The following is a 19264-nucleotide window of genomic DNA, read 5'->3' on the forward strand; positions in this document are numbered from 1 at the left end:
TGGGATTACTGTCATAGCATCTGATAGCTGTAGCTTCCAGTGGGTAAGCAGAAAAATCAGAGAGAGTTAATACACGAAACACTAATGTTCAGGTGTATTTTATGAGTGCTGCTACTCTAATCTGAAAAGTGTGATATTTCTGGCCTCCATCAACAAAGCTTATCCTTAGGGTGCTAGGCATTAGCAACTACACTTTTGTTTTAGTGCAACTGATAGAAAGGAGCAAAGAAAGGGAGAAATAGCCTGCATTCTAATCCCAGCTGGTTTGACTTGGGGTAAAGAAATACTCATGGAGTATATATCTAAACTGGATGTTAAGGAACAAGGTTCAGATATAACAAGGAACTCTAGAATAAGAAATTTCTCTGTCATGGAGCAGTTCCCTAAGGGAGGGGTCTGAAGCAGGTCACCAGGCAGTCCCACAGGAGCTGAGTGGGGTGAAAAGGGTAGGCCTAGAGTGGTGTCCTAGAAGGAAGGGTCTAGAGGGCGTTCAAGCATGAGTCCAAGTCATCAGATGACTTTGTGATGTTAAGGGAGGTCCAAGGTTACAGCTGGGAGTGCAGGTCAGAGGGTCATGGTCAGGCTTCAGTCCAGTAGTGATAAACAGAGTTGGCCAAGTAACCCTGTGCCTGTCAGGCAGGTGCATAGTGATGAGAGAGATCCAGAGTGAGGCTGCAAAGTTGGCCCATGGGTCAGGTATGTGTCAGATCGTGCTTTTTTCTGACCCAGAAATGGGGCAATTGAGAGGTGTTTTAAAAGCTTTTATTCTATTTTCAGTCTCGTGAAGGGTGAGACAGTACAGATGTTACAGTCCATGCCATCACAATCAGAAGCTAAACTATTTCTTAATTACAATACATAATAAACGTTTCTTGGCTTATCAGCATTTGCCGCACAATGCTGTTAAAGCCCTAAAGCCAATCATCTAGAATTATCCCTCATGGGTCCTACTACAATGCATCTTACATAGTTCTGTTTCTCTGAAGTATCTAGTCTATTTGCAAAGCCATCATTTGAAACTTGTTTCTAGTTTTGTTTCTCTCTCAACAATGTCTTTTTCTATAGCATTTCTAAGTCAGCATTTTTTTTGTCAAGCTTGGAGAATTCTCTGCAAATTCATTTCCCACAGGTATGGATCAATGTGAATTCTCTGTTTACAGAGGAGTCATGGGAAAACAAGGTGGCAAGAATTAAGTTGGTCTGATTTGCTTCTAAGGTGTAGTTTGAGCAGAAGAGTAGAGATCATGCCAGTTGCTCCAAAGAGATGCTCTGAATTGACTTAGTATCTTCTTCATTGGGCTGATGCTACATAAGTATTTACATGCTGTATGATGCCTTTCATATACCTGGAAAATTGTTGATGTGTAAGATACCAGCTACAGTGAGTATATTTTGGGTTGAAATTGTCTGCCACAAACAGTGAAGTTACTTCCTTTCTTCTACATATTTATCTGTCTTCCAGTTGTTCAGAGAGAAAAATTTAATGTCAAAGGTGAAATCAGCAACAGGATGGACTGGGAATCATGTCAGCAAGGAAGGCTGAAAACTTGATTTAGGATGACAGAAAGAATATATTCCCTAGTGAAGGAATGAGGAACCCAAGGAAATTCCTCTATTTTCTCTTGGTAGCTCATAAGATGATACATAATTCATGTTTTCTTGGGATTACTACACCTGAATTAAGTCATAAGTAGGTATCTACAGTACCTGAAGTTCATGTGATTGCCACTGCAGACATGGGACAGGACTCAGTTGTCTAAACATAGATGCCTAATGCCATTGGAAGCACAAAGGCTATATGAGATACCTTTCTGGGGTAGTGATACATTGTAAAATGCACAAGAGACCTATGCACCTCTTGAGTGGTATTTTCTTAGCAGTTAAACAAACCTGACGGTTGAGATCATCAGCTACTAGGTGTGAACCTTAGGATGACCTGACTTATTTTTTATCTCCATCAGCCGTATTGGAGCTTCTTTAGCTGAAATGGCAATTTAGACATCTGTTTTGCTTTCATAAATGTGCACGGGGGGAACCATTTAGAAGCTCAGTTAGTTGCCAAACTGATGTGTCTAGTGTCATTTCAGATGGCTGTCAGTGTAATGACATCTTGATAGATTTGAAATGAGACCTGCAGTAAATGGACAAAGTGGGACCCTGCCATTTCTGAGCAGCACTTGGAGGCCAGAACTCTGAAGTCATCCAGAATGACTCCAGGTAGATCTATTTAGACAGCAGCAATGAGGTGCAGTTTCTTAACCTTGTTCTGAATACCATGTCTGCTGTAGCTTTGGAAGACTTACTCTAAAGGATTTTCAATATAAATAGTGATGTATAGATGATGTTTTGCTTTTTAAAATTTGTAACTGTGTCCATGAGTGGTGTAGTTGAGTGTGACTTGAATGTTCTTGTTTTTTATAAGAGCAGTATTCTTAATATGGCAACATTTTTTTTCAGTCTTTTGGGCATTCCTTATTAATGTCATTTGTTACCTTTTGATTTGCTGGCTTATCAAAATACTTGACAGAATTTTTTTTTCCAAATCTTAATTTCTATTTTCTAAATAAAAGTTAAAGGTTTTTTTCTTTTATTATTAGTTAATATTATTTGTACTTTATCACCTTTAAAGTCCTTTACCATTAAAGTCCTCTGCCAACAGGTTTAGATCAGACAACTGGCCACTCCAGCAGCATAAGCATAATTCTTGTGGTTTAGTTAAATTCTTTTTTGTTTAAAATCATATTTCTTATGTTTTCAAATGAATGACTTCTACTATAAACAACCCTGCAAGAATGAGTGTACTAGCAGATTATATTGGAATTTAATAATTAATGTAAATGACTGTAGAAATGTTAGGGCTATTACTTTACCATAGCAGTCCTTACAGTGAATTCACTCTCAGTTCAACAATCTCCTGATATGTGTAAATCACTACTCTTTTGTGAGCTCAAACAAGCCTTCTGACCTCAACATTTATTTGGTTTATTCCAGATAATTTAACTCTGCTCTTAACTAATTTTATTCTGTAATGGTTTACTTGCATTTTATATTTTACCCTCCTATGGACAATCTCTGGCGATTGAACTGTTTTTTGAAGTAGGAAGGCCCAATATTTCTACTCATCAAGTGCCAGGCTACTGTTTTATCTATGACATCCTAGTTTATAGCCCAGGATCAGTTTTGCTATTTCATTTTTTTACTTAGTCAAACATCATCAGAAGCAATATAGAGAGTGCTAAGTGTTATCTTATGTATTGCTTTTATTGAAATGCATCTGGTATGTCAATGGAATTTTGTATTCTGCTGTAACTTCTTTGTTTGGGGTATGTCTGTTTTAACATTCAGGTCATGTCTATGAAGTGATATCATAAGAAAACTTCATTTGATGAAAGATTCTCAGGGGTTGAGGATTTTTGCTAGTCATGGTCCATTCATGACTACTCTTCTCCCAGTGGTTGTGTCAGCAGCATATAGCATTAGTTCTAAAATGAATACTCGGTTTATCGTTACTGAGGGATATTCCTCAGGTGCATCCAGCTGTTTTTTGAATCTTTATTTTTTCTCTAGTTAAGCTGGGAATTAATACGTTGAATATGTGCCTTCTAGTAGTGTGAACTATGTGAACAAGGATTTTAATTTCTTCCTGTTTATTTCCTCTATGTCTTAAAAATTTAGAGACATCTATGTGTTCAGAAGATTGACCAGTTTTCTTTGTTCTCCTTCCAGTGATCATATTATTTATCTTAGAGCCTTCTCCCGGTTTTGGGGCATTTTTCCATATCACTGCAGATACATATTAAGGAGTTTGATGCCACCCCCTGCTGATTCTTGTTGAAAACTGCTTTCCTGAGTAATTCTTCTTTGTACAAGATGGACCTACCTTTGTTCAGTTGTCCTCTGTGCCAGAACACCACCTTGTGGAAAAGGAAAGCAGAACTTTATCTTGCTTGGTTAGGATTGAAAAGACTTGAACCTTCAGATCCTTCTCTCTTAGTTTTGTGTTTTTCAGTTGCCTTTGAGAAGCTCTGGGTAATATTTGCCATTGCTGTTTCTGCCTTTATGAATGACCTTCATGGAATAAAAAACAGAAGGCTGAAAGAACCGCAGCACCTTTAGTAGAAGTAGTGAAGTAGTAACAGAGCTTTAAAAGTGTGTTAATTTAATTTGTTTACATTTATTGTTACGTTAGGAAGATTTTACTGCTTTAATTAAAAGTTACTAGGATTTTCTATAATGAACCTAAATTTGCAGCTATTTATAGTTGAGAGAAAATGTTTCCATACAGAAATTTGGCATTCAATGTCTGAAGCTAAATGGTTTGGTTTTCCTTTTTCTATTTCTTTTAAAAATACTCTTTGGCTGCATTCTGTTTTGAGGGAGGCAAGTTTTTTTGTGGTTTTGTATGCTTTTTGTGCTCCCTTGGCAAGGTTTGATACATGGAAAAAAATTTCCAGGCTCTTAGTCTTTTATGTCAGCTATTTCTTTTTGATATTTAAAACATAATACTTTGGTGGTCATTACTTTTTAACAGAGACCCTGTATTATTCAATAAGCAGTTGCCCCTAAGTATTTGCCGTAACTGCTTTTCACATATTGTTAGATAAAAATAGTTCATATAGTTCAATTTGAAACAAAATTGTATACCTGACATGTTTAATGGTACTACAATTGGTACTTGTGTATTTCTGCAAAGTTCACCATTTCTCATTCATTTAAAATATAGAAACTGGTTTTCATTTTTCTATTTATTTCTATTTTCTAATTATTATCTGTAAGGCATTTAATGCCATACTTAAAGGTGTTGAAATTCTCTTAAGTTGGTCTTGTTGGTTCAAAAAACATTCCCTTGACCCAGGGGTGTGGTGTGCATTTGAAATGCTCCAGTTAGAGTTTGGGGAAAAGAGTCCTCCAGTTTATGAAGCCCAAGTCCTGACTGAGGTCTGATGCCATCCAGGTAGTAAACAGTTTAAACTCTGCCAAAGTTCTTACAGACTTCAGTGTGTTTTGTGCATTTGAAGCTTGACTAGTGAGTGCAGATGGCATTGATCTTGGCACAGAATGTGGCTTGTGGCTCAGGCAATTTCTTCAGATGTTATTTAAGTAATGTCCAGATACTCTGCAAGTGTGGCACTGTGATCAAAAAACTTCCTAGAAAGTGGGGTCTTCTTTTTCTTCCCAACAGCTTTGTCAAGTACATATTTCTTTCTCTCTTGAAAGAATGTCCTAACAAGTAGTTACCAAGTACTCATTCACAGGACAGGTGAGATTCCTTTACTCCTTGTATTCAACTTGGGCCACAGCATAGAGAAATGCTAGTCACTTTAGCAGAAGATGGTATACATACTCTTACAGTCTCCAGTTTGTTTCTGAGTTCTATCCAGCAGCAATGGACTGTAAAATGCATAAATAGTATACAGGGACCTGAATCTAAGTATTCTGCATGTCTTTGACTTGCTTGTTATCTGAGTTTCAGCAGTGCAGCACAAGAGAAATTATTAGTTATGCTGGGGAGAAGGATAATCAGAACAGAATTTGTGAGATGAATAAGAAATTGGCTGAGGAGGAAATAGGAGATAATGTGGAAAGCAGATTTATAAGACTGGCAAGACATTGCTGGTGGAGTTCCTTCATGTTTTTTTTAAACATCTTTCTTCTATAGCACTAATCTAATTTTTGATGTAATATATGTTTGTACTAAAATAAGGTAATGATGTTAGTCCAAAAGTTTTCACAAGAAGGTATCAAGGTGGTAATACCTGCTGATAACAGAGGGACATGAGACTTTTTCAGTACAACATTGGATGCCACACAGGAGGAACTCAGTAACATGGAGGATAGGAGTGATCAGTGTACCATAAATAAAATTAGATGAAATACAATGCAAAGCAATACTCTTCTGGACTCATAGCCAAGAATTTTGTTCTAAACTGTTAGTTCATCAGCTTGAAGGAGTGTATAGATTTGTCAATAGTACTGCCTTGAGTTTCCAGCATGTGGGAGTCATTCCCTATGTGGTTCTCAGTGTTGTTCTCACTCTGTGAACAGTGAATTCAAGTTGCGACTGACTAGTGAACAGGAAGGCTATAGAGAAAATTGGGCTGAGAGACCTGGACTATGGTTCAAAGAGATTTTATATCTAATATCACAGACAGAAAATAAAAACTAATACTTGAATGCCTTTCTGCAATATCCCCACCAAACTTGTGACCCCTGTGGACTCCAAAGGCTGTGGATATCACCTGATGTGGCTGTGTGAACTGTTCTGAAAAGACAAGTACAGCTCTTGAGTTCCACAGAATTTTGCCCTAGTAGACACTAAATAGGATTTACAAGATTTGGCCTAGAAAATGAACACTTTTGCTCCCAAAGTTTTATGGACATTTTTTATGCTCTAAATTATGCTTTGGTTCACATAATCTGTTTTAGCTCTCCTTTTATTTTCCAGTCACAGCTTCACTCATAGCACAGCTGTGGCATTTGTCTTGCAACAAGAAGGATCTGATAATCATGAAATAACCCAGATTTATGCCTGTAGTGCTGAAGCAGTGCCATATTTGTGAAAATAACTTAAGAGGAACAATATGCAGCAGATGTGAAGGTTTTACCTTCACATTTAAGTAGGTTTATACTGTCAGTGAGTGTGGGCTTAGCAGGGTCTGACAGAGTTTCAACTTACCAGATGTTCCATGTGATCAAATAGATGCTATACAGCTGTTTCCCATTCTTTTTACTGGGCTCAGATAAATATACAGTAAATGGTCTGAAATATATTTATTGTATTTTGGCAAGTCCTGCAGAGAACTGCCCACAGGCACCAAGAATGCAGGGAGAAACCAAGGGTGCTCATAGACATGCTCATTTTCTGTTATGGAGGAGAGATTAGCAGCCGTTTGGTTGAAACAACCGTGATGATACTAGTCAGGGAGGAATAAAATATGAGGTTTTCCTTTGGTTGTGGATGTTGTGAGATTAGTGGCTGTATTTATGGACCATCTCCAGTCTGGGGGAGCTGTTACTCCCCCTGTGCTGACAGTGTCACCCTTCCAGGGGTGTTAAACTCCCAGGAGACATGGTGGTTTCAGTGGAGCAGCTGTCCTGCAGGTAGCTTGTGCTAATCCTAGCTCAGGCTTTTAACACTGGAATGGAGAACTGGTTTGGCTTCTGTCCTCAGTGCAATGCAGAAGACAGGGCATTTCCAGAGCTCCTGGCAAGGCCGCCTGTGTTTCTCCTGTCCAGTCCTGAGCATGGACAGCATGCCCCAAATTAGTCATGGGGTATGTTTTTAAGGGCACACAGGTTTTGGGGTTCAATCCAGCCAACTGCTCTGAACTGTTTTGGGACTTATAGGCCTAGTTTACATTAACTCCCACACCTGCCAACTTGATTCAATCACAGAGCAGCTAAATAATAAAAAAGGAAGTTTCATTTCCCTTCACTTGCTCTCCTGTTCTCATTCACCTTCCTCCCTCTCCAGTTCCCCATGTTCTTCTTAGCCCTTTGACCTTACTGCTGCCTTCCTTCCCTCCTGTCCCCATCAGCCTTCTGCCTTTCCGTAGCTGCTCTCACACCTAAAAAATTCTTCTTCCTATCTGCTGGAGACTTTCCTTGTTCTCCTTTAAATCCTTTTTTAAAACCTTCATCTTCAGTCGAAGAAATAGCTTTCATTTTTCATTAATAATCTCTTTAACATTTCTTGACTGCTATGTTATTTTCAGATTTATAGCCAAGTCTTGCAAATGTTTACAGAGAACTACCTTTAAAGTGAAATTGAGAATATTCAGTTATAAGTTTGGAGGACTGGATTGTTCATTGGAAAGATTTTTAAATGGAAATATTTCTCACTGTAAAACTCAGTGTTCTTTCATTGTTCTATATGCCCTTTTAATAAACTTTCGTGACCACAAAGGAGCAGTGGAACATTTACTAACTTCTGTTTTTAACTTTTATTCCTTAGGTCAAGGTGTGGAACATGTTCTCACAGATTTTTAAATGTGCTGAGCAAACTTAATGTTGACAATATGGCTTTATACCCAGAATCATATGAAAGGACAAATACAAGCTGTACCTTTTGATCTTGGTGACCTTAATTATTTCATTTTTCAGTATTGATTTTTATTTCAGGAGCCTCAAGCATCTGGACTGCCTGAGTACATAAAGATTGTAGAAGTTGGGCCAAGGGATGGATTACAAAATGAAAAGGTAACTTTTCTCTTTTGGTTTTTGTGTGTGTTTTGACATGGATGTTAGTGTTACTTTCATTGTGTAGAATATGTACATCCTGCTAATTATGTTTCTTTCATTTTGTACTATTAAATATATCTATTTTTATATTGATAACTTTCCTTTATATTAGAATGAAAGTGTATTCCTATTTAGCCAGCTTTTAGATTATATAATTTCTTTCTATTCTTGGCTAACTAGCCTTTCTGTTACTTAACATTTGTTTTTACTGGGGTTTGTCTTGTCAGTCAATAACATTCTGTCGTGGCATAATTGGTAAACACTGAAACACTGGCTATCTTTGTAACTTGTGTTTCTGCTTCAAGTGTTCATGTAGAAGGAATAGTAAAATAGGTTTTGTCATGCTTCCTGCTAAAGAGATGTGGGAGAAAATTACTCTTTAGATAGCATTATTTGCCTGAAGGGCAGTAGGGAAGCATGGAAGAAGATTGCAAGAGGTTATAGGGTACGTGTATAGAAACATTCATCTATTTCCACAAACAGGAGGATAAGCTCACATATAGCATTGTTATTAATACCAGAGATGTTGGTGGTATTAGCAGAATAGTTACTCTGCCTCAGCTGTGGAGCTTTTTTCCTCCCATTTTTTTGCTGGTTGCACTGTTAGTATTTCCTTTGTCAAATCTTGCTAGTTTGGTGTTTGCTTAATAACAAATGATGAGGCCAGATCTATAACCTGTTACACAGAAGTGCTTCCTTTTGTGATGGACAGAAAATGAAGTAAGATCTGGTATACTGCCTAGTATCTTCCTTATACCTTCTTTATACTTCCTACTGTCAGGAGACAGTAGAATTATGGTAAAATGTCTAAGTGTAGTTCATTATTTTTAAAAAAGTAGTGATTATCTACAGGGAATTTTCACTTTAAAAAGTTTCTTATGTATGAAACACTTTGCTAAAGTATGTCTCCATGTCTATAGGTGATAGTCCCAACTGACATAAAAATTGAGTTAATCAACCAGCTTTCCAAAACAGGCCTGCCTGCAATAGAAGTGACCAGTTTTGTTTCATCCAAATGGGTGCCTCAGGTATGTAAAATCAGCTCCATTCAGAACTATTTCAATTTAAATGCCATTACATTTATTTATGTAACATTCAGTTGTAAATAAAGATTTGGGATGGCAACACATCACTAATATAATTTAATGTTGTTCCTACTTCCTTTCTACTCTTCTAAAACTAGTAGTCATTGATGTAAAAAAGAAAATTAGTATATGTTATTTTCTTTTTTTCTAAATGAAATGTAATTTTCCACATTTGGAAATGTGTTTGGAAGATCTAAATTTGTGACTTCTGTATATGTAATAGTAGTTAGGCACATTACTTATTTTGGAGTTCTAACACTCTATCAGTAACTGCACTTAAATTTTGATGAATCATAATAATTGGCTTATTATTTTTCCAGAATTAATTTTTATATTTGGTAGAATTCAGCAGAAACCTAGCCTTTCTGGAATTGGCAGCAAAACTGCACTGGCATTAGACTGCCACATTTCCATTTGAGACTGAACACTGTAAATCCAGGCTTTGTCCTGAAATTTACTATTTAGGGCCTGTTTGTGCAAATTAATTATCTCCTGCAAATAAGGAAATAAGTCAATACTTGTAAATATAATTTAAACTATTTCTCAAGAAGTTGAAAGAATTGAAACTAATTTTCAAGAAAATTGAGAACTTGTTTGCACAGAGGCATCTGAATACTTTATATTTGACAAGAAGCATACAAGTTATTTACAAATTAAAACAAGAAGTTAATTTGAGAAAATGCTTCAGTTTTAACAGTGACTATTGTATATTGGACATCTAGCAAAATACAGATAAAGTTGTCCGTTTTAAATGAGGATCCATCCTGGGCCTGGACTGTATTCTAGGCTTTTCTCTGAGAAAAACATAGCACAGCCAGGTTTATTCATGAGTTAGCAAAGCAAACAACACTCTGAGGGACTCCTTTGCTTTATTTCTGTGTTCTCAGTGTCACCAGGGAAGAGTCTAAAAGAAGGATAATAGGAAAGGTGAAAAGAAGAGTGACAATGCAGAATTTCTTTGGCATCAATGCAGGGTCAACCATATGTTGTCTGCTAAAAGGGAATAGGTTAAATTTTTCTAACTGCCATCACACTTTGTTAGTTACTGCAACAGAGAATAATGTAGTTTTTAAATGTTAGAAGAAAAAGTCTAAAGCAAAGGTGTATTTCTTCCATTTTTGTTTGTTTCCTTTTCCTGTGAGCCATTACAAGTACCAAATTAAGCACCGGTTTGTCAGTTGAGAAAAAAATGAGCAATCCCTTCTTATCTCAAATTCATGTCTGAATATTTTAATGGCTTAATTAGTGTTTAATTTTTTTTTTAAAGATAAGATTGTGTTGCTTTGACAGAGTGCAGTCTTGACTTTTCTTTGTTCTTTCTTTTTTTCATAGGTCATAGGAATAGAATTTACAGTTATGTTTAGATCACTCATTCACTTATTTCTGGTTTTAGTATTTTAAATTTTTTATGGTTTCCCATCCACTGTTGTTTTTGGCAAAGATTTTTTTTTACTGAAAAATCTAAAAGAAAAAGTTCCACAGTAGCAAGGTGCCATATAAAACAGGATCCCACACCTATAATATAAACAGCCAAAAATTATAAATATCTACTATTAGGAAGCTTATTTTTAAAGAAATTGGGAAAAGAAATATTTTATTACAATTTAAAAAATCTTATAACATGCAATATGTGAAAAGATGAGATTTTACTTACAGGAAAAATAGCAGTGGGACAGATTTAATACATATAATATTATTTGGATCTGGCAGTTTTATACTGGTTGAAAAAGTGTCATTTTGGTTTTCCAGTATATTTTAAGACAGGCTATAGTTTTGGAGAGTGAATTTAGTTCCAGGATTTGCCATTCAATTTATCGTTTGGTTTCAGACATTGTTTTTTGCCTTGGGAAATGTAGCTAATTATATTAAATTGAGGAATGAAAAATTGTCCTTAAAAAACTAAGGTGTTAACAGAGGTTTTTTGTGAGGTTATCAGACCAATTTAGTTCCTTATAGATACATGGTGGGCTTATACTTGAAGAGGAATACATGGATTTTTCAGATATTTTTAATACATTCATTTTCATAGAAGGAAGCCAGTGACAGGAAGATTCCAGGTTACAAGTAGTATTCTTAGTTAATAATGTGGTATAATTTAATGCCATGTATTTTGAATTGTGGTACTGCATAGCTATCAATAAGGCATCTGCTGAAAGTAAGGAGTAATGAAAGCTGTGTAGTTCATATATCTTTTCACATGGTACTTCTCAAAATACTTTTCACCAGTGTGGAAAGAAACAGAAACCCACCTTAACAATGCTTGCTTGAGAGATTTGCTTTTGTGAGAGCTCATTTAAAAAGCATTTAAAATGTACTATTCTTTTTTTTAAAACTCAGAATCTTTAAGACATTAAATAAGAGGATGTTTTATTAATTGTATTGTTTTTAGGTGTGCACACCATTGAAAAATATTTGTTTTCAACCCACTTCTTTTAAGAAAATGTGCTTATCTAAAGAATCTGCACTTTATTAAATGAATAAGTTTTGTTCACCTTCTTCATTAGTTCAGGGAGTATATTTAATAATGAATGTATGAGAGATTAAATGTAAGAATATCTTAAAAAGGCAGATTTTTCTTTTGTGAGGGGAGACTAAGGAAAACAAGTACTCTGATCTTTCCTATAGTAAAGAAGTATTTTCTTCTTTAGGAAGAAACTGCCAAATATATTAAAACATTGCAGTATGCAGACAAGTGGATTTTGCTGTATTTTTAAGAATAGATGTGTTTAGATTACAGAGTTGAGTAATTCAAGTTCAGTTATGCTTAACATTGTGAAGTTGCATTTTTCAGAGTGCTGAAGTTTTCAAGATTTCTGTGTTTTAAATCTCAGCTATTCTGTTAATTTCACTTATCAACTCCAGTGAAGCAAACTCAAAGTTGCTGTAACACTTCATGAATAGCATGATCATAATTCTGTCAGTTTATGATGCAAATTATATTTTTACAGATACATACAAAGCAACACTGTAGAAATCTTAGCCCCAGTTCTATATTCATATATATCTAAGAACTTTACAATGCAAATAGTCAAAATTTAAGAAATTAAAAAGAGTATTTGTATAAAATCAGTTTAACTCACTTGTTAGAATTTTGGTATGAAATGTAAAAGTAATGAAGGCAAAACCACAGTCTAAGACAATTTTTATTTAGAGATATAAAATCAGAAAATAACTGCTGATCAATACAAAATATTTATATCTTTTAGATGGCAGATCATGAAGAAGTAATGAGGGGCATTGAGCGGCATCCTGGAGTCCAATATCCCGTTCTCACACCTAATCTTCAAGGTTTTCATTGTGCTGTAAGTGCCTTCATAGGAGCTGTCCACATTTACCTCTTTTATGTTTCAGACACTTTCAGTTCAGTACCAAAAACTAGCTTTTTAATGTTAGAACTAAGGTTTTTTTCACTGAAAACTCTAAATTTTCTTTATGAAAAATGGGGAAATTCACAGAGTGATGTTAAGCTCGTATTTTAGTGGAGGCATTGACCAGGAACTTTGTAAGTTCCTTTAAATGATGCTTGTATATAAAGAGCAAGGCAGTTCTTTCTCTTCAACTTGTTGGCCCTAGAAAAGTTTCTGAAGAGTGTCTTGGTGGAAAATACTGAAGAAGGATGAGAAAAGACTCATTTAAATGAAAAAGCTTTATAGCAATTCTGGATTTCATTTTGGTTGGGTTTGAAAGTTTAAATTGTTTCAGTTCTTCCAGAATAGTCAAAATTATAGACTTGAAGTGTGTAAAAATGTGAAAATGGAGCAGTTCAGTCATCTTAAAATGTAGACACCATTAGTCAAATCTTTACACTTTATTTGGTTTTTGGAAATTTTTAATGCTTCTACTTTTGTCCTTATGTAGGACAAGCTGTAATTGGAGAGTATACTGCTGGGTGGGCATTTGTAGTCTAGTCTATCACAGTTCCTATACTGAAATATCTGTTAAAACAGAACCCTATGCGTAGTTGACTTAACTATCAACAGTCAGATTATAGTGCTACAACTTTGTTTCAATGGTAGCTTGTATAAGTTTAATTAATTGTGCTTTATACTGTATTTAGTGATATGGTGAAGGGAAAGCAATGAAACAATAGTTGTAGATTATTCCTGCATTCTTCCTTGCTGATGTTTTTTTCCCTCAATCTGAAAGAATATTTTTCCCTGTAAGAGTGCTGAATTTTAGACGTTATCCTGCAGAGGGAAAGAGTAAATGCAAAAGCTCCATACTTTTTCCTTGAACAAGCTTATTTTTCTGACTGGAGAGTGGGAGTTAGTTCACTATTCTCCTAAGCTTATTTTCTTCTCCTATCAGCTGGCTTTCAGCCTTCTAGTTTGCCTCATGGTAGCTGATTTACTGAGGCACTGAGGTACTGAATACAAGCTCAGGCCAATTGCCCCTAGAGTGAAGTCACCACATTTACACCTTTTCTAGACTGGTGTTTCGTCTTAGACTTCTCTTAGCAGACTCTCATGTACACATTTTCCATATTATCCTTAGTGACTGACACCAAGACCAGTGGCGCCCTTGATCCTAGAGTTGGCTCTAACACGGAAATCCCTGTTGGTTATTGTTGCTGCTCTAGGCATATGCACACAGAGAGCTTTCCCAAGCATGAGAATGACTTCCTGGTATTCAGGAGGAGCAGACAGTGAGAGAGTTATTGTGTGATCTTTTACTTTTCTGAAAATGTGAATATAGGTATCAATTGTTGTTTGTATAGCTGGTTCATGTGATTTCTTACATCTTATTACCTTTATCGTTCATCAGCTTAAAAACATGTTTAACTAACTGCTAAGAAGAGGCAGAAAATATTCCATAGTGAGTGATCTCAAAAGTTGATTCAATATGTCTATATGCTATAACTTAAAAAAATTGGAATTAAAGTTAGATTTTAGATATGAATGGCACACTTAATGTGCTTTAAAATTTTAGAATATTGTACAGAATTAAATGCCTAATCTAATACTTCAACATTGTGTTATCTGTTTTCTTGAAATGTGTTTTTAGATTGCAGCAGGAGCTACAGAAGTCTCAGTATTTGGCGCGGCATCTGAATCTTTTAGCAAAATGAATATTAATTGTTCAATTGAAGAAAGCATAGAAAGGTTTGAAGAAGTCATTAAATCTGCAAGGAATATGAATATTCCAGTGCGTGGGTAAATATACTGATTCTAAAGTAATACAGAGTTACTGGAATCATTGTTACAGCAGTTATTTGGTACCAGTAGAAAAGTTTATTAGCAAATGTTCACATTGTAGATGAATTGTAATAATAGTGTTTACTGTGATTTTTATTTTTAGGATAGAATATATTTAGGTTTTTTTAATTTTTAGCTATGATAGTGACTCTTTTGCTGTGGAAATTGAAAAATGAAATCTGTGTTTATGAGATTTTATCATACAAATTAGTTTTTACTATCACAGATGACAGAATAAAGTTTCTTTTGTGCTGTCAAGAATTCATAATGCTGGCACCCTAAAAAATGCCCTACAATTTTTTTTTTTATTTTATTGTAGAATTCATAATATATCACTTCATACATTGCAACATCAAGGTATAAAAGTGATAAAACAAATTTACTCCAAAGAAAAGATATACTCTGTGTATGTTATCCTGAAAACCTAGGCACTGAAATTTTTGTCTCTAGTGCATGAAAGTCTAGAATTGTCCAGCATTTATTTTTTTAACATAGAATATCCCAAATGGTACTTTTGAACAGTAGCAATTTTTATTTCCATTTTCTTTTCTATCACAGGTAAGAACTACTTACATAAGATTATTTGTGAAGGTCCTTGAATGCCGAAGGGTTCGCATAGTCAGCCGTGAGATTCCTTGAGGATTACTAGTAGTGTGAACTACATCATGCTCAGAAAATACGTGGACTTGAAAATAGGTAGAGGTAGATACCTTAGAGACTAAGTACATGAAAATCAGTCAGGGATTTTTTAGGTTCTTTTTCCTTAGCCTGGATATATTTCAGGAGGAAAATCACTGAATAAAGAAGTAAGGATGTTCACTGTATGAAGAAATAGTAACTTGTACCAGTGTTTAAATACTTTTTCCAGTTGCTAATCTGCCAGCAGTCATGATTTGCCTCCCTGAGCAACTTCTTGTGTAAGGTCTGTTATTTAAAAACTCTCTGCCACCATTGTTCGTCACATTTTTTCTAAAACTAAATTCTGAGCTGAGACCATAACTAGCAATTTGAGTTCTCCAGGAGGATTAAACTCAAGGATGCCTGAACTTTAGGTCCCAGACAGGTGTGGTTAAAGGAATAGGCAGTCAATTCAGCAAGTGTACAGCAACAAACCTTATTCACTTGTGAACATTTTTACACTAAACTTCTGTTTTCTGTTATTTTCTGTTTCATATTCCTGCATTTAACTAATAAAATTCAACTAAATGGTACAATATAGGCAACCAACCATACAGGAAATCCTCAAAGCCTATGTATTTGTTGAAGTTTTTGCATAGTTAAGAAAATGTCAAAAAAGGGACTTTGGGTCTTGTCCATAAGTTGTAAATTGTAGGTGATGAAGAAGGTGGTGTACTGTAGACTTATTTTCTGCTTAAAATATTAATTTGTCTTCTGTGCACTAGTTTTCACATGTTTAAAAAAGTGCCAGCCTGATGCTTTCCCCCTCCCCACAGATTATGTCTATTGCATTTGTAACATACCAGAACGAATTATTCTGGCACTGATACACTGACATGATGGAAGTAACAGTTCCCATGACAGGATTCTACAACATTCCCATACATTTGTTATCTACTATCATACAAACCATGTGGCTTTTATTTTTCTTCACACAGAAAAACAAACAAACAAACAAACAAACCAAACAGAAAAGAAAGAGAAAGAAGCAGGAGGCAGAAAATGGTAAAACAGAACAGCAAAGAAAAAAATTAAATTACAGAAACAAAGCAAAGAGATAAAAGGGAGGAATATCAAGAACCACGTGGTGAAACAAACAGAGCAATACAGAGAGGAAGAGAAAGGAGATAGTTGAACTCAGGGAAAATACAGTCAGATTATATTTTGAAAGTACTTACTTTGTGTATCCAGTAGATATCTCTAATTTCAGTGCAATAGGCAAACATAACATGAAATTTGTACAGTACATGCAGGAAAATTTTATTGAGTCTGTCATGCCAGGTGCAGTATGTTACAGAACACCAACAGTGAACTGCTTAGTATCACATATGCTACCAAGTGAGCAGATTCAAAGTTGTGGATGAAAATTATGTAATTACATTCTATCCATAGCTTTCTTTTTGAGAGCCAGACACAGTTAAGGGATAAAGGGTTTTTACCTGAGTATTCAATACGGATCCTTATGGTGCACCGTTTTGCCAAGGTGGAATGTGCCGAAATGCACGCACACGATAGATTACATATACAGTTTTATAGACCTTACAAATTATCATTTCTAACAAGAATGCCTCAATGGGAGGCCTGGATGAATGGTGTAATATTCCCCCATCCATGGAATTCCCCCCAGGATGGGCCAAATCTCCAGTTTACAGGATGTATTCTAGAGAGGACCTTGGTTTCCCGCGATAGAGTAGGGCTTTCCAGTCTCCTTCTACAAGGCTTTAGGATGTTTGGTCTCCTGGCCTAACAGAATATGCAAAGGACTATGCTAAGTTATCAGATGTAAGGAATTACAAGTATGCATGCTAAGAGTACTGAGGATACATAAAAGTTATATAAAACATGTATTTAAAAAAAGGCAAAAATCATCTTGGCATCAGTGGGATTGTAATGAAGTAAAGTATTAAAATAGAGAGGATATGTATATTGAAGAGGAACTACTTTTATGTGAATGTTTTGTGTATCTTCATCACATTATATTAGTTTGAGAATTAATTTATCCAGTAAAAAACAGAAGTGAGGCACAAGAGATAAAAAGATAGACTAATGTTACACAAATCAAAAAGTTTGAGAAATGCTGGTATTTATCCAGGGGTCATCTAATATAACTCAATAATAAAGTAGCCAATCTGCTAAAAACCTGCTGAGAATCTAAATTTCTGAATATGGAGCCTTATTTCATAACAAAAAACCTTTTCTGAGGCAATAAATCTCAGTATCCACTGAACATGGATTTCAGTATATGAAAATATTAGAAAGAAGGTTTTGAACACTGTAAGTTAGAAGATAAAAGAGAACTGGTTAACCCTAAACATTTGAATTTTGATTACTTTTAAAAAATCCATCCTGGGAAGATTTTAAGATAACAAAATAGTAATTAATGAGAAATAAAATAGTACTATGGATCAGATTTTAGACAAATATGTTGTAAAGAGAATAATTGCAAAGTATTGTGATACTTTGACTTGTGTCCCTCCCTATTCATACTCATTCAGGTGCAGTCCTCATGGGCTGTAGAGTTACAAGAGTCTTTGGGAAGCATTGAGACAGAATGATTGCTCAGAAATAATAATCAAAAACGATTGTTTTGTGTCCCTATACTTCACTACTTTCTTTAAATTTCCGGTGTTTTCTTGAGTAGAATTCTGAAGACCAGAAAAACATAGCAGAAGCCTAAATATCAAAATAGAAGATCCACAAGGACTTCCTTTTTTAATAGTAGATCTCCCAGCAGTTGAAAAAATATCTAGAAGGTGAACTTAAAACTTTTAATTAGTTAAAAGATGAAAAAATACTCTTAAAGAAGAAGCATCAGTTTTGAATGCCAAATCCAGGAAGTAAATAAATCTGTTTACAACATTTCAGATGCTTTTGAGGGGAGAGGTTATGGAAGCAGTCTGTCATCTCAGAGTTAATTCTAGAAAACTAAACTATGATTTTCTCTGGTAGAAAAGCTTGCACTACTGTAGGGAATTCAGTAGTAGTTGAGAGAAAGCAGTTCATCAGTTCCCAAATATTGCAGTACATTTGGAAGTCTTCTGGAGTTTTTAATTGTATTTCATGAGATAAAACACTGGGTTTCTATTTCTCAATGAAAAAAATAAAAGATAATCAGAAAGTAAAACTTAAACTGAGATTTCACAGAAGTATTCAGTGCAATCCAGATGACTTTTTCCTGGAAATGAAAGAATTAAAGAAGAATTAGCTAGTAAAGCCTTTGATTTATGATCCCATATTTAGCTTCTGCTAAAGAAGCTGCTTTTAGTGACTGATACAATAAATGGCATTTTGGTATCCTGATTCCACACAATTTTTTTTAAATGCTTAGACAGTCAAGGGCTTGTGGCAAGTTTTTTTTTTTTTTGATATTCAGTATTTTGAATAGGTTCTCATGGTTGTCTGGTTGTTACCCAATTGAAGAAGATTAGTTGCAGCTTTTTTGTTGCGTGGCTATTATTTACTGACAATAATTTTTTTTTCCACTATTGTTATAACATGAGGCACATCTGAGCATGTCCACACAACAAGCCTGAGCTTGTCATCCTAAATTTTCTAGTAGTTACTAAAAGGGATTAGACAACTTTCCTGCTGTGGTTTACTGCATGTGCTTTTTAAAAGTACCTGCCATAGGATAAGATGAATCACTCTCTGGATGATCCATCCTTTTAGCTGCAGAGGAGTTTAGGTCCATCCAGTGTTGGTAATTCTGTAGGTGACCTGTCTAAGGCTAGGCTGTGGATGACTATCTCTGATAGCAGGAGTAAAAACAAATAAATCCCCTCCTACCTCTGCATAAGCAAAAGATTAGGATCTTATAATTTGTGTAAATTACAAGAGATAGAAAAATGGTATTAATAGGCTTTGTGCTGCAAGGTGTTACAAAATGAAGCTGTTGACTGTAGCTACTACAGAGGAATATTTTTACTCTCTGCACTTAGTTTTTAATCACTCTTTTAAACATTGGCTGATTTAAAGAACCGTAGCCAAAACCGGGAGCCCTTCCTCAGGCAAGCTCCCAGGACTACACATTTTGAATTCGAATATAAATTTTGTAGGCTAAATATT

General features: G+C 35.3%; 1 protein-coding gene across 1 annotated transcript in view; it reads left to right on the forward strand.

Moving 5' to 3' along the window:
- Window positions 1–19264, forward strand: part of HMGCLL1 (3-hydroxy-3-methylglutaryl-CoA lyase like 1) — a 79622-nt gene that overhangs the window by 14584 nt on the left and 45774 nt on the right. The window contains 4 exon segments of the mRNA XM_066179765.1: window positions 8122–8199; window positions 9162–9269; window positions 12533–12628; window positions 14331–14479. Coding sequence (XP_066035862.1) covers window positions 8122–8199; window positions 9162–9269; window positions 12533–12628; window positions 14331–14479 — 431 coding nt within the window.

This window comes from Chamaea fasciata, unplaced genomic scaffold (genome assembly GCF_029207755.1).
Source record: "Chamaea fasciata isolate MVZ Bird 193981 ecotype frontalis unplaced genomic scaffold, bChaFas1.0.hap1 SCAF_3, whole genome shotgun sequence".
In the NCBI taxonomy this organism is placed as follows: domain Eukaryota; kingdom Metazoa; phylum Chordata; class Aves; order Passeriformes; family Sylviidae; genus Chamaea; species Chamaea fasciata.